We start from the raw sequence: 24,594 nt of genomic DNA on the forward strand, positions 1-24,594 counted from the left end.
AGAATAATTTTATGTCCCTAAAAACACTTCCGTTTTGAATATTGATTGATTGATAATACAGATCAAGAGATAATCCAGAGTGAAACAGATGGCTTTGAGGTGGAAGAGAGAAGTGGGCATTTCTGGACATACTTTGTCCTGCTAGAAAGTAAATGAAGTTATTACCATTTGTTTGCACTAGAGTGTTTTAAACAACTGTACAAAGCTTTTTGTTTTTCTTATTGCCGTGTCACAGTTGCTCTGTCTTTGGAGGTTTTGCTTTTAAGGTTGGACATAGTAAAAACATCCATTGAGTCATTCTTGCTAATATAAGAATCATCTGTATAGTCTCGTAGAAAGAGAAGCATTTTCAAAATAATTTTATAACACCATTAGGGGATTTTTTTTTTTTTATTCTAGCTAGGGGTTTGCTTAGCAAGAGGACTGTATCACATAAGGTCTGCTAACGGTCTGATTTGCTCTGTAACTAATATTCAAGTAACAGCAAATGCTTGGTCATCACAGTTTCTATTTGGTCTCTGCTAAGGCATTCTTTCTCATTGACTTGCCTTAACTTCTTCAACAGCAGTTACTCGGCTCTTTCCCCTTGGTAAAACCGCCTCTTCTGATTATTATCTCATTTGGGTTTTTTATTTGGATTTTTTTCTTCATTTACAAACTCAAATGTGTTGTCCCAAGTGCTCTTTGGATTCATGTTTTTACAACTTTCTTATCAAGTCTTTTGGTGTCTTGTATTCTACTTGAAAACTGCTTTCAGTGACTTCATGGTTCTTCTCTCTTCTTTCTACTTGCTCCTTCAGAATGCTATTGAGTGTCTGATTGGCCTTCAATGTTGAATTGTCCAGAGGTGGTTGGTACTAAATTCCATCAACTGTAAGCCTGTCTTCATACAGCTAATAAGCAAATCTTTAAGAAAGTGATCTTAGAGTGATATTTCAACAATGAACATTCCCTCCGGTGTCTTGTGGCTTAGAAATTTTGAGCCATTTACTCTCTTAGTCTTAGACAGAGGACTGTCTTCATGGGGCTGCAGGTGGACAAGAGAGGAAGGAAGAGAGTCTGATAGCTTTTGGCTTCATATAAATAATCCACAGTGTTTTCTGGCAGTGAACTTGGTCATTACATTTGTGTCTTTGTACGGGAAGGTACCTGTGTTTAGTTTTGAATAGTATACCATAAATAAGACCTTCTTTACAACACTGCTTCATGCAGAATTTGTTTGTCTTACATGCCTGGTATTGTAGGCATTTGAATTTCTGCTCACATGATATATGCGTAATAAGAATGAGTGCTGAGGCTTTTTAAAAAAGATGGGGGGAGCGGTTGAAGTTTGAAAGTGGTGTGATGTCCCAAACAAAATGCTTACTGCTTTAATTTCCCTTCTGTAGTTCATGGGAGTTCAGATTTTAGCAATGCCCTGTTTTCCTTCTTTTGTATGGTCTCTTCTTCCTCCGGTCCCTTGTCATGTTGGGTTTTTTAGTTATTATCTTCCCTTCCCTCATTCATTCTTTTCTGTCTGTCCTTGTTCATCCCTCTGGATTACTGCCTACCACAGTTTCACTAGTGATTTCATACTTCACTTTGCATTGTACATTTGCCGCAAGACAAGTTAACAGGCTTTGTGGGGTACATAAAAGCATTCTACTTATGTAGCCGGCAGGAATTTAGAGCAACACTCCTCTTCATTTTGTACGCTGAACTATTGTTTGCTAGTGAAATCAGTTCCACATATGCCTCTATTAGGTAACCCTACTGGATGCCATCTTAAGAGTGTGAGCAAATTAAATACATTTTTATCAGAGCTCTCTCTCCCCAACACTTTCAGATACGCAAGTTCTTGTCCGTGCTAACACATCCTGTCTATTTTTCTGAATCCAGATGTGTTAGGAAGCAGTGAAATAATAAATGACACTTTTTAAAAAATACTGTTGAAATAATTTTTCTTTACTTGATCGATTTTTGAAAATGTTAATTTACATTGCTCTGTTGGTGCAGACAACTGTTCTGGTGCAGTAAGTGGAAAATAAAACCGATTCTGTATTTCTGAAGTAACATATTTGATGGCAGAGGGGAAGGGAAAAAATCCAAATGGGAAGGGAGGGAGAGACAGAGAAGTGACCTGTCTCTTATAAGGAGTGTTTACACCTTGACTTGGAATATAGAAAATAGAAATGCAGATAGCTGTTTTATTTGAATAATGGACTTGCCAATTAGCCATCAAGTGCTTCCATCTGTGAAATAGTTGATCAGATGGGTTAGCTGGGATGTTTCCAGATTAGGGCATTGTAAATGGCACTTGAAAACTGTCACTTTGATTATGAGGTTTCAAGCATTGCACTGCTTGATGCTGTGGAACCTTTCTCCCTGATAATATCATGTTTTTTTAGAACATGCTGATCCGATTTAGTAAATGTATGGCACCGTGGGAACTTGGGAGACCTGCCACTGATCTAAAGTTCTGTTTCATCTGCTGATCTAGCCAGGGTGGTTATTAGAGAAGAGTACTACTGGCTCAGTATTCTGCAGGGCTTCAGAACAAGAGTTAGTGATCTGGCAGGCAAAGGAGGGTCAGACTCAGTGTAGATCATTCCCAATTAACAATTAAATGCATGTTTCCTTGAGTTACTTCATTAAGCTGATGTGTCTCTTGAAAACCACCTTAGGTATAGTAAACTGTGCTGGTTTACTTTCATTGACTGGGATGAGTATTTTACTGCACTGGTTGGTGTAACACAGGGCTGTGCAGCTGAAAGCTTCATGTCAAATTTAGGGTACTGGTGTGACCTGGGTCTGCTTACAGTGGAGATGACAGCTCCGTGGGTAGCATAGGCTTATTTGAAAGTTGTTGGGGATTGCTAAAGGTATGGTTTTCCTAAATTTGAAACACAATTGAGTGATTATAACATGATTTATATCTAAAAGTGCTAATGGGAGAGGGAGGGAAAAATGTGCTAGAATTAGTTCAGGAACAGTTGTGTGGTTGTATTTACAACACAGTGTGTACTTTATGTTATAAAAGCTGCCTTAAAGTGTGATAAGCTGCACTACAGTTGTACCTTACATATTAATCATAAACAAACATAAAACTAAAACTAACAAAGCTAGTGGGTTTTGCCTGAGCATTATCAGTTTCCTCTGATCTACTGTTTTCCTGTGAACTCTGGAGAATATTTTTAGCTGCTGCCTCTTGGCCTCAGATCTTAAACTTCCTTATTTCTAACAATTAGGCAATTAGCTTCTCTCTCCTCAACTTAATTGTCAGGGTAGTCCAGCCAACTTTCCCCACAAGAGACAAAGGAGCTTGGACAAGGAATGAGTATAGCCATAATGAGAAAGGACAGGAAAAAAAGACTAAACAAGAGCAGACATCTCTGTGCCTTTTGTACTACACCTGTTCACTTAAAATGTTCCTTCCTCTAAGTAGGAAACAGCCTTTTTACAGTGACTGATTTAATTTGTTTCTCTTAAAAATTGTTTCTTCTATCTGAAAGCCTGTGCTATTGAGTATTAAGTTGCTTCTGCTTTCTACCTGTAGTGTAGAAGAGTCCTTCAGTTTTTCCTGGAAGTTTGAAGTATTCTTCTTCTATTAACAGTGGTGTGTTTTTGGCTTTTGTTTTTAAAAAGTGTTGCAAAAAACTAGTCTTTCTACCTATTGCCACTGAGTCTCCCAGTTCATCTGCTTGGGTTCAGAGAACCAGGTCCTCACAACAGAGAGCCTGTAGGTGTGTAGAACCCAGTGCATTCTTCTACATACTGAGTAAATCCCTTTTCACTGCTCTGCTGCACAAAGTGTAGGGTCACCACAGACAGCACCTGCTGAGGACTACCTTGCTTTCTTGGTAGAACTGTGTCTAGAATAAGATAATTAAAAATCGGCATTGGAGCAAGACTTCTGGAGGCACACAAAATCTACAAATGCTGACTCTTTTTCTGCCTTCAGGCTCTCATTTCTGAATCTCAATACCTTTGGTAATGGTGATAGGGGTAGATAAGAAGTTAGTCCTGGTTTTATTCTGGAGTGAAACTGACCTTTGTATTTTCTGGATTTTCTCTTTTTCCCCGTGACTTGAGGTTGTGAAAAATAGTAGTTTTTTTCAAAAACATATACAACATCACTGAGGATTTGTCTTTTGTCCCTGATCTTACGGCTTTTCGCTAACCATAGCATTGTTTTAGAATTGGTTTTGGAAGGGACCTTCAAAGGTCGTCTGGTCCAAATTGTCCTTATGCTTGACAATAAGGAATATTAACTGCAGTGATGCAGCATACCTTTCCTTGCTTTTTTGTGTGTCTCAATGAATTTGTAGATTGTATGGAGTAAAGAGAGAGGAAACACTAGAACCAGGGAAGATTACACTTAAGTGGCCATTTCATGCAGCAGTTGTCGGGAGCACTGCAGAAAGTCTGACTGCTGCAAATTGCATCAAGGTGTTATAGGTAAATAACTTTATATAATGAATATATGTTCATATTGGGTAATAGGTATTTTTTCTAATAAAAATTACACTACACTAAGTTGAATGACTTTCTGTAAAGTACATTGTTGTAAAATTAACCATATCTGACCTCAAAATAAATTCAACTAGCATAATTTGATGCCAAATTCTGGTAAATACAGGTTTTTTTCTTAGTAAGCTTTAAGCCTGAGTCTTCAAGGATGTTTTCAATGCGAGTATTGGAAAACAGGAGTGATGTTTTTTGTCAAAATTTTAAAAGGTCTTTTACAATTCTGGGCAATTAGATGAGCAAAACACATGACATTCTACAGGTATATGGGAAATCCTGTGTGTGCCCACGTTGGTGGTTTACTGTACCTCTTCTGTGAAACTGTTAGTGCAAGAGAGATTACTGATAGATGGATAGGATAGAAACATAAGCCAAACTTCGGCTTCCGTTCTTTTTTCTTTCTTTAACTAAAATGCTGGCCAGGCTCTCTGTGGAGTGTCCCAATGAGCTAGAGATTATTTTTGTTTGAATTTGTGCTTAATGTAAAAAAAAAAAAAGAGAGAGAGAAACAAAACCCTCAAACAAACAGAAAAGGTAAGTAGTAAAGTTTTGGCTCTGCTCTGAAGAGATGTTTGCAAACTGGTGATAACAACCCATTGAACCAACTGCTCAAAGCTATACGAAGTTCTGTGTTCTGTATTTTCAGCTTTTGAAGAGGAGGGGACATGGGAAATGTTATATATTTCAAGTCTGTCTATATTGCAGTTTGTGGAGTTCTGTTGTAAATGTGAACCTGGATAAACTTCATTTAGGAGACAGGATTTTGTAAAACATACTGAGGCAGTTTTTTTATCTAGCCTGTTAAGGTGGTTTTTTTCCCCAGATATTTTTAATTTAAAGTAGCAATTGATGCCATAATATTTTCCTAGTATCCCTAGTCCATTTTGGAGTCTATGAGACTAAACATATTACTACAATTTTTATTTCATCTGACATATGGTGTAACAAGACAATGTGATCCTTTCAGAAATCTAGGCTGTTTGTTGAGACTTATGGTATTTTGTGGTCTGTTATGTATGCTTGATTATAATTGGTATAAAAATGGGCCTAAACATACAAACTGTTTAGACATAATGCTAGCTTCAAAATATAATCCTGTTGATGTGGAACTAACTGAAAAATTGTGTGTGTACTAGCTTGAAAACAACAATAAAATTTCAAATTGCTACTAATTAGTGTGTGATTCTCAGTGCAAAGTAATATATTTTTCCCTTTTTATGAACTATCATTTTTTATGAACCGGTTAATTTTCTCTGTCATGACAGATCATGTTAACTTTCTGTACTTGGAAAATGCAATACGTAGCTTCTGGTGCTTGTCATGACGGTGTTGCTAGAACCATTGAGATCAGGGAATATGGCTTACTCCCTTTGCCACTTCCACTGATGGAATACGAGTTGATATTTTCTGTGAGTGTATTGTCTCAGTACAGGAAAAATTGCTCCCCAGTCACAATTTTATTTAGACTTTTAGGCTTATCAATGTGTAAAAAGCACACGCTGATCTAAAATCTTTTATTCTTTATGTCAGTAGTATATCATCAGGTTATATTGCTTACAGACAAAGAGTGAGTAGAGAAGAGCAGTGGTACTCTGAACTTTTAAGTTCTTTTTATTATTACTAATACCTCTGCCTCTTCTGCACTCTTACTTGAATTTGTGTCCTCTCTGCGGGTATTATTCTGTAAATTTTTTTTCCCCCCTCATACCAAGCTGTACGCCCACCACTGGATTTACCTCCACAGAACGGTGGTTTTAAGCTCACTTTAAGTGCCTGATCTTTCCACACATCCTTTAATATGATAAATTATTATTTTACAGTGGTTGTCATTGCATTTATACCCCACTTGCCTTCCCCCGCCCTGCTACATAATAAATGTTGTGATTACCTGAAACGATTGTTTTGGAGGAGGTAGAGAAGGAAAGGGAAGAAAAAGGTGAATGGGTAAATACTTTTTAAAATTCAAAAGTAATGCAAGTTTTTTCAGTCTTGCTTTTTTTGTTAATCTTTCTCCATTGTCTTTAGATATAACAGCTGAAAATATGTACTGAAAGGGTTAAGTCGGCATGAAAGAATTCATTTCCACTTTAATGACCTAGCCTTGCTGGGTTAGGACGATGGGGAACATGCTTCTGACTTGTACTCCTATTGCCAATTAACACCTCCTATAACAGGTTGCCTCAGCTAGTCATTGAAGCAGAGGCAGTAGAAATAGTTTACATGCAGCTTGTTTTTCACGCTAGTTGTTTAATACTCACAAAATTAAACTATTAAAAGATTCTTTTTTACCTTACTGGGAAAGAAATAAACACTATAGTGGTCAGCGTTTGCTTGTGTCCTATGTTCATGTTTAAATTGTTCCAATTGCAAAAAAAAAAGTAGTAATGATTGTAGCAGTTATATTTTAAACAGAAATATGTTGTTTGGTGCAATAAAGCTGAGATTTCCTCTATAACACTTTAGTTCACTACATTTCTTTATTACAGTTGCCCTTGCAAAACTGAGTTTCTTTGAAACAGCTATGATGTATTTCAAAATCATCTTTTGCGCTATTAGCGTGACACCAGGGCAATATTTAAGATCCATTTAAACAATAGAAGGTATCTCCATTTGTGGAATATTTCTCAGCTGCTCATGTAATTAACTGAGTCCACTTTCTATACTTATTTGAGTAAATGTAAAATATTACAAATAAAGAGCAGTGCTCGAAAATGACGCTTTAGTTCACATTTAATCAGCAAGTATTTTAATAACATAATAAAATTGGCTAAATAATTGATACCAGTTCACACTAAGAGAAAGGTGGAGTAATATACCTAAAAGTGTTAACAAATTTGCTAAAAGGCCTGAGTAGCTAACACTTCGCAGCGTTAGTTTTTATCCTGTTAGAATGGCAAATGCCTTTAACACTTAGTCAACAAGGGCTGCCCAAGTAAAGGGCTGCTTTTTATATTGGATCATCTCTCTAACTGTTTGAAACAAAAATAGTATCATGCATAATTTAATATTACAGTGTAATCTCGTTTATAACTAGAATGTGATTTTTTTTTTCTTCCCCCATTACAGGTCTTACTGAAAAAATTAAGCAAAAATAAAATGTATTTTAGTAGTGGTAACTTAATTTTATCAGTTGTTATTGAAATTGGGATTCAGCCATTCTAAACCAAAACAAAATCAGAGTTTGGTTAGGTTTTAAGAGATGGCTGGCCATCAGGTGTCTCACTTCACTGACTGACAGCATGTGTAGTTGATTCGGAAGAAACTTCCATTTTCAGTAAGTAGCACAATAATGGTGTGTTTTTAGAACAGTTTTTGAGTTTTAATAATTACTGCGTCCAGCTTATACAGGAATGCTTGAGAAAAAATGTTCAATGTTCCTTGCAGTTTCAAAATCCCATTTGTCTCCAGCTCCCCAAGAAATTATCTGATAAAGCTGTGGGCAGGCAGGATGAAGGCAGTATTCGCTGTTCTGCAGCGAGATGGGCAGTCTTACAAAACTATGCAGCAGGACAACTGTCTGACCACCTTTGAATACCATAATGCAACCAAAAATACCAGTGTATCTTTTGCATTGCAGATACAAATGCTTTCTTTTTTGGTTTTCTGACATCAGTTAATTTAATTTAGTACCCTGGATGGTGCTCCTTTGTTAAAGTTGGCAGGCAGTGAAGTTTATGAACAGTGATAATAGCACATGCTGTGGAGGGTCAGTGTAAAATACCTTGCCTCCATGTAGAGATTAGCTAATAAAGTCTTTCTTTCTCTTTGCTTCATGAAAGAAATGCATAAACTTCTGTGGAAAACTAGCAGGAACAGGCCAAAGAAGTCTCAAAACATGTAACCTGTGGCTGGTTCCCTCGTACTATGTAACTAGCACGTAGAAGCTGCAGCTGTCACTCCAAGGCTGTGTTGGATCGTGAGCCATTTAGGAAAAGGAAGCAGTCAGAGATGAAACTAAATTGTTTCCAGTTTCCAAATGCCTGTTTTGTGCTGGTTTTTCTATTTTTTTTTTCCAAATGACGTCATCTAAAGCCAAGTACCCTACTTGGAAGAACCAAGATCTATTCTGTTGGTTTTATCCGTTAAATCTTAAAGTTTTTAGGTTAAGAATTTGAACTTTGGGCTTATAGTTTTCTGTAGAAAGACAAGTGTGTGCCTGTAGTATTTTATGTGCCAATTGATCTTTGGTAGAAAAATAATATGAAACTAAATTTGTTGCGAAGGTAGCCTCTGGGCAGGTTTTGACATACGGATCCTTTCCTCCTCAAAATTCCTGAATTGCTACATCAGAATCATTTCAGAACTCTTTTGAGCAGTTCATTCTAATCTAGATTCAAAACAAAGGAAGGAATATTAACATGAACATTAATACACATAATTGGTACAGTGCAATGAGTTACTTCCTTTTCTCATCATTTAGCTAGTAATTATAATCTGTAAGGAGAACAGAGCAGACTGAAAGGAGATAGTGAGGTCTTCACAAAAGAAGCATTTGTGACCAAGGAAATACTTAGTATGTGCTGTATTTTATAAGACTGAGAATTAATAAACCTACATTATATTTGCATTGTATACTACCATTATCTCATTTTTAAGAGTTCAGGTAAATTGTTGAACTACGTGATAAGAGTGGAACCTAATATTTTTACTGTCTCGGGCGTGTGCTTAAAGCAAAACAGTGAAGTTTACAGTTAATAGCTCCTAACACTTAGTGTAGTCATTTTTAAATACATTTAAACTCAGATTTAGTGTGCCAAGTCATTGACAGTGAATACTGTGGTTTAAAAAAAAAAAAGACAAAATATGCTGTGCAAGTTGATTTACACAGTAAAGCATTCCTTTATGAATTAGCAACATTTCCTATGCTGAAAATGAACTGTTGGCTACGGGTGCTGGCAGAAGAACTTTTAATGTAAGTTTTGAAAATGGAAACTACTTGATATTATAGAATGCTTAAAGGATTGAGAAATATTAAATATCCCTTCTTCTGGACCATCACCAAGGTGAAGAAGCATCTGAGCTCCAAGGAGTATAGAAATAATAAAAGAAAGATTAGGAATGAATACAGCAGGGTAACACCTGCTTTAGTTCCTACCTTTGCTTGAATAAAGGTAATTTAGTTGCCTTGTTACAGAAACAAAATGTAATAATGTTTGTCTCCTCCTTATAAGTGGTGAATCTACTGACTGATTTTAAATAGATTTTAAAGTGGGAAAAGTTATGAAGAATAATTAAACACTTACAAGTTGTGAACACAGGTGTCTATATAGGAGACAGAGACCTGATTAATGCCGCAGCTGCAGGAAGCGTGTTGGTGTGATCTGCCATCTTAACTGATGTTAGAGATTCCATATAGGAGAGCTTATTCAAGAGCCATAGTCTGTGGAAAAAAACCTTCAGTTCAAGCTCCTGATTTTTGAGAAGCTTGTCTCAATCAAACATCAACATTAGCCTTCCAGAAGTCATAGAACTACTTATGCTAGTTTGTGGGAGATTTTTTTATGCTATTCTTTATTTTAAAAAATACTGAATAATGTAATGGGATGGTTGCTTATTGTGAAGTGTTAAACAATATCTGGGACAAATGTAAAATATGTATGGTGATCACAGCATGGATGTTATGGTTCTTCCTAAAGCAGAAGGTTACTCTGGTTGTACTTTTACCCTCACTTCAGACTCTGTCTGGTCTAGAACCGTGAGAAAATTGGAAGAGTTTTATGTATGAAGGAAGGAATTGTTATCAAACTATAAGTTTTTTTAATTAAAACCCAACTCATCTGTACTTTATTCTTAGCAGTGATTAAGTGAAAATATGAGTCTTTGTGCTTTCCAGAGTATTAAGACTTCTAAGTGAAAAGAAGATCACTTACAATAGACTTAAAGCAGGAAAGGTACAGTTCAGAAAGTAAACTTACATATTTATGGAGGAAAAAAAATGTGTAACAGTATCAGAAAATGATGGGGCATTTGAAGTTTTGCCAGTCAAACAATTTAGTGGTAGTTTATCTGGAATAAATGGCTCAGGTGCCCTGTGCATCTGATTCTGTGAAATGTTTTGAAGAACTGCTCTGTTTTTCGTCATTTAAGCGTTCCATAGAGGAACACTTCTTCACTGGAGCATCTCACTGTTGGGCTATGGATAGTCAGGGATAATACTTGATGAAGAGGTGGAATTGACTAAAAATGGACCTTTGGTGAGGATAGTATAGAAGGTGAAAAGTTACACCTGATGGAAGATTGCTGATGGAAAGGCCAAATTGGCAGAAGAATTAGCAATGAGTGGTAAGAAGTGAGGGAGAGCAAATATCAAGAGATGATGGTCAGCAGTATCAAAGTTGGAAACAAAGGTTTGAAGGTGTTAGGAAGCAGTTGTGGCTAACACAGATCCGTGCATCTATGAGTTTCAAAATCTAAAGATTGGATCCAAAAATCTAAAGGTTGGATCTGGAGCTAATAGAGAAGGTATTCATTGACATTGGGGGACAAAAAACCCCACCACCTGAATTTTCTTACTGTCTTTCAAATGTTCTGAAGACTAGAGGATGTCTTTTTTGTGTTTATAAAAGTGTAAGTGTGCAGAAAGGACAATTGCTATATAAATTTAATATGCTGATTACTTAAGTTCCTGGATTTATCTTCAGCAGGTGATGGCTGGTTGATCGCTATGTCTTCTGTTTGATGTCATGTGGGCGCATGTTGTACTGAATTCTTCCACTTTAAGTGAAAAATCAAGAATTTACTAAAAAAAAAAATGTTTTGCCCAATTTTGCTTGTAACTGTGGAATCAAAGTTGTAAATCTCTAAAATGTTTCTGTAAAAGGCACCATTTTTCTCTTTTAGTTTAATGTGGAGTATCTCTTTTACTGTACTCCATAGTTGCTTTGTTGCCCTTCTAAGTTTACATTCCTTAGTGCAGAAGTAACCTTTTGTTTCCAGTGGAAATCTGTTGTACACAAGTGGGTAATAAAGTAATGAATGTTAATTGGCTATAATGAGGTACACTGATACGGTATTCTGTATAGAAGAGCAATATGTCTCTTGCTCCTCGAGAAAGGGACATTTAAAGTGCTGCCTCCTGTGTTTTTCATTTTCAACAGTACACAGAACCTGTTTCAACCAATCATTCACACCTGGGACAGTTGTGCTAATTTTTGAATAACTACTCATAAGGCAAAGAGCAAAGTATTTTGTTCACAGCTTTTCCGCCTAGGGATCGGAGGTCCGTTTTTTCTCTCACTGTACCGGTGTATCTGCAAAGTACTCCCATAGCCTTTATCTGCAAGTCCTCTTTAGCTGAAAGCTGATGAAGCAAAGGGAAATTGCTGTTTGTGTTGGTGCCAGTTAATCATGCTAGCCCAGCAGCATTTACATTCACACCACTGTAAGAAACACATAGTTAATTGGAGAACTGGCCATATTTTACAGCTGATGAAGGTTAGCATTGCAGCAAGGCTGACTAATGGAAACTTAGCTGACTCTTAGCCTGTATGTCTCGTAACAGGTCTGTAGCCAGTGCAATACTTGCCAGTTTTTCGTTTGACTGATTCTACTGATCGCTCTTTAGCCCAGTATTGTTTTGGGGTGGTGGGAGACAGGGGATGATGGCTATGTGACTTGTATTACAAAATAGGTTAGCGGAGGAAGGTGCTGTAAAGAAGTGTTTGGCTGTGCTGTTTTTGTTTGTTTTAGTTTTGTTTGTAAAAACTGCAACCAATGTGCAAAGTCACAATTTTAGATGCATTTTTTGGTAAGTTTTGCAATACAGAAAACAAAAGAAAATGTTTAGAAACTGCAGGATAACAATGGTGGAGAAAATAGTTATTTATTCTTTTCACAGGGGCCACCAACAGATGCTCCTGCGGTTGATACAGCGGAACAGGTTTATATCTCTTCCCTTGCACTGCTGAAAGTAAGTGTTCTGTGTGTACTGCACCTGTGTATAGTGCTGGAGATAGAGCACCTGGCACCTATCCAAAGTTTATGGACTTGTGCTCCCTAGGTGCTGGTCAGACTAATTTTTAAAACAAATCTAATACTGTTTGGAATACTCGGACTAAGAAACTTATTTTAATTATTTCTCTTTTGTTGGCTTCACTTCTACTATTTTATAGTTCCTTACAGTTCCCAAAAGTGCTACAAGTTGCAAATTATCTATAGATCAAAAAGGCTGAAAGAACTATCCCAAGTCAAACTTGAACCTTCTGTTAAACATACGCTGTCATTTGATCTTAATTCCAGATGTTGAAGCATGGTCGTGCGGGTGTCCCTATGGAAGTTATGGGTCTGATGCTTGGGGAATTTGTTGATGATTACACTGTGAGAGTGATTGATGTTTTTGCAATGCCACAGTCGGGAACGGTGAGTTCTTTGCAACTAGACCTTGATAATTTTGTTTGCTTTTTTTTTTCCTTATGGTATATATTTTATAAAAGCTTTTCCTGCTTTGCCTCATTTATGCCATCTTAAGGTATAACCCACTAGATAAATCCGTTAGCCATGTTTGGATTATAAGTGCTGCAGAAAAAAAAATTAGATAAAACATTAGTTTTTTTGAGCAAAGACTAATATGTAAGTGTGTATATCAGTATATGGAGATGTTTATATGTATGTATAAATATATTGGTATAACATCACTTATAAGATTGATAAACTGATAACTGTAAGAACTCATACACTGTGAGCCAGGGGAAGGATTAAACATGTAAAAGGTTTGATTAGAAGTGTATCATGCCCTTAATTGTGGTGGTGCTATAGATGCGCTTCAAACTTGCACTCGTGGACAGATGTTAGTGGCATATCTCTTAAATGATACTTTTTTGATGTGAAAAAAATGATGTGTATTAATTTTGAGTAAGAATATTCATGTTATGAAGAGGTATTTAAAAGAGATGATGAGCCAATGGGTATAGTTGGAATTTATGATGCTTTTTTGTGTAACTTGAATGCAATATTGTTCTTACAAGAAGCACAGATCCCTTTGTAACTCAGAGCTGCACATCAATTAAATTTTTGAATTCTTTTGTCCCGGGTTTATTCTATGCATGTGTGTCGTGGTCATAATATAAGTAGAATCTGCAAAAAGCCAGTATGTGATATTTAGCTTGAATAAAACCTGTAGAGTGGAACTTGTTAGAAACAACAGGCCAGAGTTTGCAGAACAAAAAGGGGAGGAAAAGGGGAATTCCTGTGCCTACTTAATCGTGTTTACTCATAGTAGAGATGACTTAAATAGCAATTCAAAACCTCTTTCAGCATTTTAAAAATCACATTGAAATACATTTATAAAAATCGTATTTTCCATTTAAGGGTGTTCTGTCAAGTAGTTCTAAAGTAGTTGGGTTGCCCTTTTAAACTGATGCCTATAAGTGGTGTTTAAATTTTCATTTGTGGAAAGTAACAAGTTAAAAAACGTTGCTTTATGTACAAGTGCTATGATTTTTGCCTTGTCTTCTGCATCAGGGTGTCAGTGTGGAAGCAGTGGATCCTGTATTTCAAGCAAAAATGCTGGATATGCTGAAACAGACAGGAAGGTAAGTCACCCTGAAGAGCACTGATGGTAACAAGTAGTCCCTGCATGTTGTTTAGAAGAAACAGCTGGCTTTCTGCAAAACTAGTAATCTAGGGGCTATTAATAATGTTTAAAAAGAAATAATTGGCGCAGAAATCTGGTGGGTAGCATAGAATGTAATTCAGTCCACCTCATGATTGTCAGGAGATTGTCAGTCATGTTAAACCTTCGACTTTGATTATTGCACAGAAAGATTAGAATGCTGCTCAGTTTCGTATAGGCAGTTCCTAGACAGTACCTGCTTAAGATAGATTTTTTTTTTTAAATTAATTAAGATAAAAAACGACAAAGTTTTAGCTTATTTATGAGCAATTTTAATGAGAAGAAAGGGAAAACAATTTTGTAAAAGATCCTAGTATTTAAACAAATTTTTATTTCACTCTTACCTCTCAACAGTTGTCGTCTGCTTGCTCAAATTCTTTTACTGTGGGAAAAACTTCAAAATTAGTGTTAGCAAAAGGCTCAGCAGCTGAACAGAACAGTGCAAATTGCTTTTTGACTGAGTTCCTAGTTCTACTGCTGGTTTAATTGATATTTAATCCTTTCCCACTGTTGATTCCCCTTGTCCATGTCTGAAATGGACTTTCTGCCGTGAAAATTCAACCCTCGACGCCAAGGAGTTAAAGAGTAGATATTTACTCAAGTGCTGAAAGGGTAGAAACTGGTTCAGGGAAGGTGTGGTAACAGGGTGAAAAACTGAAAGCATGATCTACCACTGTTAATGTGCATCCCCTAATCGTAGCCCTCTTGTCGCGTTCATTCAAATCCGTGTTTTCACCATACTATGGTGAGTAATTTAAATATTTCTAATGGTGTTTTTTTCACAGCTCATCCTAATTTATGCCCTGATACATTACTATTTCTTTTTGTGTTATGTGTTTCTATTTTTAAGAATCTCAATGTCCTCTTTGTTTCAGACCTGAGATGGTAGTCGGTTGGTATCATAGTCACCCTGGCTTTGGCTGTTGGTTGTCTGGTGTAGATATCAATACTCAGCAGAGCTTTGAAGCCTTATCAGAAAGAGCTGTTGCTGTGGTGGTGGATCCCATTCAGAGTGTAAAAGGAAAGGTATAGTAGGCTTGCTTTTTCTTTTTTAAGGTACTTTGGTAAGATTTAATATAGAAGCACTGCAAATATGTGTAAGTTCTGGATTTTTTTTTTTTGGAGGCCCATTCTGCATTAAAAAATAAAAATAAAAAAATATTTCTCATTGTAAACAAAAAGATCTTTTTTAGTTTATTCTGCATCTTACATCAGTAGTACTTAAACCGGTTGGAAGTCTTTGATATTGCTGGTACACATAACCAATCATAATCCTCCCTTAATTTTTTACTATTCAGGTCTCACTGAATGTGTTTGCAAGTAATAATCCAAGTATATGTTGTTTCAGATATTAACATTTTAGCCACAAAACCTAAGATCAGTTACGAACAGGTTGGAATAGGTTCAGCCTCTTAATGTAGATACTAACTAAGACGACATTGATTTATAGTGTTGCATATGATGGCTTTTATTATCATTTGTATTCCAAATATTTTGGGCAATAAAACTTTATAGAAGACTTGGTATCAAGCATTTGAGTTTTTGAGAAGTGTGCAGATAAATGATTAAGTATGTTAAATGATTATGAAAAGAGATTAACTTGCAAAGCATATTGGGTTATAGTTGTCCTTTGTTGAAATCTCTTTTGTTCTTGTTTAGTTCTCTTTTTATTTCTTTCTAGCCCCATATGCCATTTTCCTATTTCCTGCCTCATGACAGCAGGGAGCAGCTCTATTATCACCTTCACAGAGCTGTCTGCAAATGTGAGAGGCAATTCGATTTTGCTCAACCACAGGGAGAGTGGATTAGAAAAACCACAGAACGTACAGAAATTGGCTAGGTGGTTTACTGCTTTAAAATACTGCTGAGGTGTTTTGTTTGAGCATGCACTCCCATTGTATGGTAGAATAATTATTGAAATGCGTCACGGTATATATGGATGATATTAATGTAAATTTATAAATATTTAAAAAGTAAATATTCGTCTTCTGTAAAGCTGTAGCATCATATTTCCTGTGAGACAGATCATATTAAAGGTACCAAACAATTCCACTAAGGGTTTCCTTAATTTCATAGCAGAATATTCTGCAGCTACAGTTGCATCTTCAGTTGGTATTTGTTTAATTCTGATTTTTACAGAAATTTGTTTATGTAACAGACAATTGAAAAATCAATAGCTTCTGGTTGTTTGGAAGCTATTAGACATCTGAATCAATTTTGCTCCTTTTTAAATTGCATGAAGAGTAGAAGAAAATTTAGTTAGCTTTTGTGAAAGGAAAAAAAAAGATGCAGTAGAACATTTAATTACTCCTGACTTATTTTTTCTAGAACTCTTTACTTTTGCTTTTTTATTTTCCCACTCCAATAGAAATGTTGAAATAGGATTCTTTTTATTTTGTCAAAATGTATTTTTTGGGGCTATGCTAGCAATTAATTTAGAATGCACTAGATATTAAATTTGTTAAGGAGAAAAGCCTCCCAGTAAGCCACGCTACTGTTATACCACACTTGCTCACTAAGTGCTTTTTTTAATTATTTTTTGCCACTGTTGTTTGACACAGATGTCATGTTTGAGGGTCTTTGTTCTCTTCAAGAAAATAATCTTTGGCATACTTATTTTGAATGTGAATAAATTTTTGTCCATCTAAACATTTCTCAATTACAGCTCTTCTAACGGTGTTACTTGAGATCTGGAAGTCTTGTAATGTTTGTTTTTCATACATGTCTAGCTGCTACAGTCAGATTAAATTACATTCTCAGGTTTCACATTAGAAAAAAGTTTACATCTGTCATGTTTCTGGCAAGTGCATCCTTAAAAGCTTAGAACAAGAAAGAATCCTCCAAATTATGAATACCACTTCTAATTGATTTCTTGATTTTTGGGGATGAGATTTGGCTATGGAATGTGTATGACTTTTATGATCCTGGTTGGCAAGATCACTTATGTATTTTGATTTTAGATGAACTGAGAGAATAAGATGTATTAGAGGGAGCTTTCTTAGGTCAGGTTTGACTGCTTCATGTGCATGGCTGCCTTAGTATGGCATCCAGTGCCTCTTCATGTGTTCCACTTTCAGGGAAGTATCTGCTTTTTCTCAGCATCAGCAAAAGAACTTCTTGCAGAGGTAATTCTGCTGGTGTAGTAGCCACTACGCTGGTGGGCTTTTGCTCGTGTATGTAGCTATGTGAATCCCAAGATAATTACTCATTATACCTTTTACTAACATAACTGTCTGGCAAAAAATTACAGTGAACATGTGGCATGGAAGATTTTAATATGGTGTGTTTTGACTGAGATTAGATGTATTTAAAAAACAAAGTCCAAAATAACACATTAGCTAATTTTAAACCTGCCTCAGGGCAGGTCCATGCCCATATAAATTGCTGTGGCTTATAGTCAGTGAAGCAGTTATGGTTGTGCTAGTGAAGAATAACCAGGGCAGAGGTTATTTTCATGTGTCAGGCAGTTGAAATGAATTCTGATGAGGAGCTTCAGGTTCACCTTGGCTAGCTAAAGCACTAAAAAGCAGTTTGCCCTGTCACTGGTAGAAAGCGAAAACTTGTTAACTTCTTTGTTAGCTGTCCTCATCTGGATACGTGTGTTCCAAACACATAGTAGGACAGGGGTGTATGATTGCAATTTGAAGGTAAGAATACATATAATCCTCATTGGTTTAAAAAAAAAAACAAAAACAAAACACCAAAGTAATTTTATGTCGTCTTAAGGCCAATGAGCAAAAATAAGTCGTATAAAATCCTTATATAAAAATAGAACCTTCATTAGATCTGTGGATTAAATGCCAACTGCTTTAATGACCATTTTAGGACTAGGATGTTACTACATGAATATAGTAGGACACATGACGCACAAGTAATTCTAAATACTGATCTTACTACTTTACTGTGTGTGCAAGAATATGTATGTATACTTTTTCATGGCTGTACCATATATTGCAGTTTTTAAGCTAATAATGTTCTAGCTGTCTGTAAAATAAACTTGCAACAGATCAGTGAATTTTAGAAGGTCAGCTTATCAGAATGCAGAGAGAAAAAGCTTTATGTTTTGGCTTTTTTTTAATTGATTTCTATGAATGAAGTCAAAGTAAACATGCTGAAATATGGCCAGTGGGGCATCCTGGCTAGCTGTTGCTTCATCTTGTACGTACTAATAAACCTTTCTTTTACCCCCTCCAGTTTTCCAGTCTGTGCAATGGAAGTTGTAATACATATTTAGAATATTCCACAGAAGCAGTAATTTCATTAAAGATCTGGAATAAAGCTAAATATTGACACTTCATATTTATTTCCAACATACATTTTGAAATGCCTGTACAGAGAACTATGTACTTTTGCCAAATGTTAAATATTTTTTGGACCTTAACTTAGCAGCTGTTCCTTACCTCTGAAGGAAAATATAACCACTAAACCCACTGTAACATAGTATCTTTAACTCCACAAGCACTAGCTTACTGAGTGTGCTCATATTTGTTAAATTAAGAAAAACGTGGTATTTCTTTTTTGAACTGTTTTAAACTTTGAATCTTTATTATTAAAAAAAGTCACCATGTAAAATGGTTAGTTTTTCTGAGACAGTTCATTGGTTTCCTGTGATTAATAATTGTTGGCATAAGGATTGGTAAAATCTCAAAAATTTTCAGAAGTCTATTTTGTACATCTGAAGTTTGGTGCTTGTGGTGCATAGTAGGAAATGTAGCAAAACCTCTTATTCATACAGCAAAACTTCATGTCTGTTGTACCATAATTTTTCCTAGCAAGGCACTGTCAGAAGTATTTGTAGGAATATCTGTTGGTTTATGGCAAAAATCTTTTCTTTGTTTCCTGAGGAAAAGACTTGTCTTTGCGATAGCTTTTAATAAATTCTACTTTGCATGTTAATCACCTCCTGACAGATAAAACCAAATATGCTATGCATCTTAATCTTGTGCTTAAACCATATCCTGCCACTTTCATAAAAGGGGTTTTTGCTCTGCTATTTTATCCTTATCTGAATCTCATTCAAAGGATAAACAATGACAAAAAACTGTGTGTTTGGGTAACCAGGTAAATCAAAAAAGTTCCCATGGTAAATGATCTCAGGAGATCATCTAGTCTGACTTTGTGCAGAGCACAGTGTCAACGCAGAGTTCAGACCAGCTCGCTTAGAGTTTTGTCCACTCAAGTCTTGAGATGCAACAGCCTCATGGGAATAACTATTCCAATACTTTATTATTCTTGCGGTTGTTTATTTTTCCCCTTGTGTACAGTCAGCAGCTCCCCATTTCAGTTTATTACTACTGTTTCCTGCCACACACATCAGTGAAGAACCTTGTTCTGTGGTGTGAGTAACCTCTTGTGCCATTGGAAGGTTTGATACTTCAAAGGGTAGCCAGAGTGTGGGCTGTAGTCTAAAACCATTTTGTTCAAGCAGCTTCTTTTCAGTGGAAGTCGTAAATTGCTTTCTTTTGTTCAATTTATGAGATCTTCAGAATTTTATTCTAAAAGGAGGAACAAATGTGATGAACTTTAAAAATGAGTAAAAGAACAAATGATAAAGTGTGGAAAAAAAAAATTATTCCTATCATGCTCTTAGAAATCCCAAAGAGAGACAGTTATACTGTATGTTTAAAAAAAAAAAAGTATTATTTGTCCTAACATAGTCATTATCTAGAGAGAGAAGGAGAGATGCTGGTTTATCCTCCTTGTACAAATGAAGAGCTGAGGAGAAGAGAGCTTAGCTGAGTTGCTGCTGGAGGTTCATAGCAAAGTTGTGTCTGTCCAAAGCCAAGGTCATCTTGAGCAAGGTGAAGGTCTCAAAGTCCTTTTGAGCTGTTAACAAAGAAAAATAATATCTTTAAATATTCAGATTTCTATTTAGAATGACAAAGCATTCTGTGCCTATTGTAAAATTGTGATGGCTCAAACACTGTACTTCGAAATTTTGTAGTATTACAGCATGTTTTAAATTCTTATTGTGCTAATGAGATTTTGTCTGTTTTTCAAAATGGACAAAAACTTACGTGGGCATAAGATAAAATGACACTGTGAAACCAATAGATCATATGGCTGAATAGAGTTTTGTTCTTCATTTGCTGGATGACTGTTAGGGTGACCTTTTGCATAAAACACTCCTCTTCCTCTTTTTTGGCCCATTGGTATTTCTAAATCTAGGTGACAACCTGTGTGTAACTACTTGCGTATGAGACATATGGTTTTATTAATACCGGATTTCATTTTTTAACTCTTCAGAGTAATAGGTGGTCATTTTGAGCACTGACCATAAGAATAGTAATTTGCAAATAGTTTTAATCTCTTCTAAGATGGAGTGTAAAAATAGCAGATTAAATTTTCTATACAGTACGCTATCAGCTTGGTGGCATATGTGGGGAAAGGCAGCTGAACTCCTTTTCTGAGACAGTTTGTGCTGCAAATCCTCCCAATTTATCAAGACAAATATGAATGAATGAAAAGGGTGAAACCAAAAGCAGATAGAGATTTAATAATTACTTTCTGAATGTTGGAAATACCATCTATCCTCAGGAGTTTTCTTCAGCTGAACCTAAGTCTAACACTAGTTTTCTGAAAGACTGCATGTTTTCAGACCTCCAGTCTTTTATCAGAGTGCCGTTATTTTTCCTTTGAACCTGTCCTTTTCCCTTGTTTGTTTGAATTAACCACAGGATTGGGGGAGATGGTGACTGTTTTCTAAGGCGGCAGAAAAATGCAATTCTTAAAATGACATGTGTGGAGAGATGAGTATAATGCCTGAAATTTTAAATAGCCCATTAAGAATTAAGTTTGTGACAACTTTTAAGTAGACTGGAGCCACCTAACAAGATTTTCTTTATATACCAAGCTCCCTGTCCCCACTTCATGCATTTGTCTTAATAACCTTTACTTTAATAAATATTCCCCAGACACAAGTGAATTCAACAGTCATTAGGGAACAGCTTGAAAGTATTAATTAAAAACAAATAAACAAAACAGTAAATTAACTATATTGTCGCTACTGCTTTGGAGACATGTTTGCTTATTGTGAATTATTATGCAGATAATATTTTACCAGAAAATATATTTTAAATATTGTATTGACACCTACAATTTCATGTCAGAATCTTTTATGCCTGGAACGACTTTCATTATTAGAACTGGACTTGCTAACACCTTTCTATTGTAAAGGGAAAAATTCTAAAATAGAGAAAATAACTTTACAATGTGTAATTTTGGTTGAAATGTCAAGGGTACACTTCTGTATGTTTTGTCCAATACCTAATACATTTAGATATTCTTACAGTACTGTGGTATTTTTTAACATTGACTGAAAGGAGCATTTGGTGCAGTAACCTGTATATTGGAGATGGAAACATCCTAATTTGATCTAGGCAAGAACTGAGTTTGGATAGAGCCTGATTTGGAGAATAAGGCAGTAGATATGTTTGTGCTGGATTTAATTACTGTTGATTCGATGAAGACTGTTCTTTCCTAAAGAATCACATTAGTAAGAGATGAATTGCATCTGTACTACAGTGTAGGCCACTTGGTGTTATCCAGCCCAGGATGTGTTTTTCTAAACCTAGGCGTAAACTACAAAGTATTGAGTTGTTTTATTACTGTCAGTATACCACTGGTTTGTGTTTTTTGAAAACCAGCATTTTTTATAGTAGTTGCACATACTCAGAATAACATTCTGCCTGTTTTCCTTCCTTATTTTTTTAATGGGATGCCAAAACTGTTAATATCAATGCTAAAATTTGTTATGCAATGCTGTGATTTAACTAAGCAATGTATGTTTACATGCTAAACCACTTACATAGGTTACTTCAGTTCATGCCTTCCCTTAAAACAAAAAAAGTTCCAAGAAGACTTTTTGTTGGAAAGTATTAAATGTTTAATTTCCTTTTGCCATGGTGGATGTAGAATAGTCCATTTATCTTCATTAAGGCATATAGCTTTAAAACTTGTGGCTTTGCTACTTGGGAGTAATGGATGCATGCCCTCACTTGTCAAGATAAATGTATTATACTGTAGTTCTCTCCCCTCCCAGTATGGATATTCAAGTTGTACTGCGGATTTGACCACAAGTAAGCAATTCTCTAAGGGTAGAGAAGGAAAATGCATGTACTCCTAGGAATATATTTTCCAGAGCTAAAATTGACATTTTATAAATAATTTCCATGTTGCAAACTTCAAACTCACAATCACAGCAATTCAGTGATATGTATTTGGCATGAGTCAGTTTCAGTTCTTAGTGCTTTTCATTGGAAATGGCATAAAAAGTAAGATTTCTTTGAATTTTTTATGTTGTGGGCTTACAGGGGACAGAAGATGTTCTTTACTTGTAGTTGTCTAACAGTGCATGGCAGCATAAATAACGAAATGGTCATAAACCCGAGCTGCACTTCTTGGGTCACATGTTCCATTTCATTTTTAAAGAATCTAGAAGGAAACTAAGCAGTTGTTAACAGGTCAGTTGCAGGTGATAAAAGAGATTTTAGATGGGACATTACTTCTTTTTCTGCACCTGGCATAACCACATTACATCCTTCCCAGAGTTGTCTTTAAGCACTGGTATGTTTGTTCGTAAACATATGGCACAAACCATGCATTGCTATTTGAATTCCAAGGACACAATAAATTTTTTAAAGATAGTCACTGTATGTCATAGATTCTTCACTGGAAAAAATATTGATGTTAGACATTTTTTTGATTTAAACAAAAAAGGCTAACTTATTTCTAACTGATGTTTACAACTAAAATATAGTAGGTCTTGCAAAACCGGCCTGTTTCTTTCAATATTGTTTGTAAATTTTGTATTGGAGGGATTTAACAGAAACAAGAATGAGTGTAAAGTACTCTTGAAATTAGCCCTTTTTTTTTTTGTAAAAAATACCCCACAAGGTTATGAAGACTGTTTTAGAATTGGTAATATATACGGATGGCATTCACACTCTCAGAAGCTAAAATAAGTTTTGCTATTAAGCATCCTAAATTTTAATTAAGCCATTATTTTTAATAATTATGTGCAGAAGGCCAGATTTTTATCTAGTTAGCGATTGAGTCCAGCGCTTGTCTTAGCTTGTGAATAACTATGAATCATATTAATTATAGCTATCCTCAAATTTATTAAGTACACTGAAGATAATTGTAAATTGTTTCTGAAGATACATTATGCGGGCTCTACTGTGGGTTGTTGACCCAGGGGAAATGCTTAAAAAATGCCATATATTTATTGTTTTCTAGATTATTATGCTTTTTGAGGCTAAGACAGATGTACAAAAAGATGCAGTTTTTATTTTGTATTGGCAGCTTCCAAATATTTAGTATCTATTTCCAAGAGCTGCAATTAGTAAAGCATCCATGGTACTGAAATCCACACATCCCACAAGCTAATTATATTTGCAAGGTCAGATTGAATACATATTTTCAGAAAAATAAAGGGTTATATAAATGTGTCTTCTACTTGGCTGTTATATCACAGTTTGTTGATCTGGAGTATAATGTGTACAATTCACAAATTTGTCTGATAACAGAAAGTGGTGTGTGATTGTGTTTATTTTACTAACCAGTATATTCACAGCAATCACTTCCAAATATCTCTCCAGTAAAGATGTGTTAATTACAAAACAGACAAGGTCTTCTATTATATTAAAGCTACTAACAAGAAGACAGCAGGAGTCACACATGTAAATAGCATCATCAACCCCTATTTTAGTCCTCTGTTTTGATCTGTGAGTTGCGCATAGACCAAAGGTGCTATTAAAGACTCAGTATATGAAATAGGCAGCATTATATGAACAAAATTTATTCAACAAGAAAACAGACCTTTAACATGAATTTAACAAGCCTGAGAAATTATAAACTCTCATATGCTGCAGATTCATGCAGTGATAATAAACAAAAAAAGGAAAGTAAGAGGTTTCCTTAAGCTAGCCAAACTGCTAATGGTTTTGTTATAAGCTGTCTGCTGTTGAAATGACCTCTGAAAAGTCTGAAGACACTTGTACTAGGAAAAATTAAATGGTCAGAGTGGTGAAAGAGTTGTACTATGGAAGTGCATTTAAAAAAAAATCTGCCTTCGTATTTCTGGAAAACACCCCAGTGGCATAGACTTTTGTTTAACTTTTATGTCTTTACAAAAAGGAAATTTAGCGTGAAGCTTGGAAACTGTGGTTTTTACTAAAACAGTGCACGCTGCATTAGGTAATGTAAGTACAACGAAAGCTTAACATTTTTGCATGAGAAATACTGACTTCTTGCAACAAAAATCTAAGTAACAGAGTGATTTTTTTTTTGTGCTGCTTTTAATTAATCCTTAGAGGTTCTTTGTTTAAAATACTGTGTCTAAAGTTTCCATCGTAGAACACGGGGTGACCATGTTGCTGTCATCTGGTTGCGTCATGCTGTACTTCAAAATACACAAATGTAGAGAGGAGACTTCAGCTTGTGCACACCTCCAAGTGCTCACTAGGGCTTTTTTCTTG

The 24,594-nt window shown here is 35.6% G+C and overlaps 1 protein-coding gene across 1 annotated transcript in view; it reads left to right on the plus strand.

Moving 5' to 3' along the window:
- Nucleotides 1-24,594, plus strand: part of PSMD14 (proteasome (prosome, macropain) 26S subunit, non-ATPase, 14) — a 43,197-nt gene that overhangs the window by 4,868 nt on the left and 13,735 nt on the right. The window contains exons 3-6 of the mRNA XM_010287297.1: nt 12,344-12,415; nt 12,745-12,864; nt 13,966-14,036; nt 14,992-15,142. Coding sequence (XP_010285599.1) covers nt 12,344-12,415; nt 12,745-12,864; nt 13,966-14,036; nt 14,992-15,142 — 414 coding nt within the window. The remainder of the gene's footprint in view (nt 1-12,343; nt 12,416-12,744; nt 12,865-13,965; nt 14,037-14,991; nt 15,143-24,594) is intronic.

This window comes from Phaethon lepturus, unplaced genomic scaffold (genome assembly GCF_000687285.1).
Source record: "Phaethon lepturus isolate BGI_N335 unplaced genomic scaffold, ASM68728v1 scaffold13745, whole genome shotgun sequence".
Taxonomy (NCBI): domain Eukaryota; kingdom Metazoa; phylum Chordata; class Aves; order Phaethontiformes; family Phaethontidae; genus Phaethon; species Phaethon lepturus.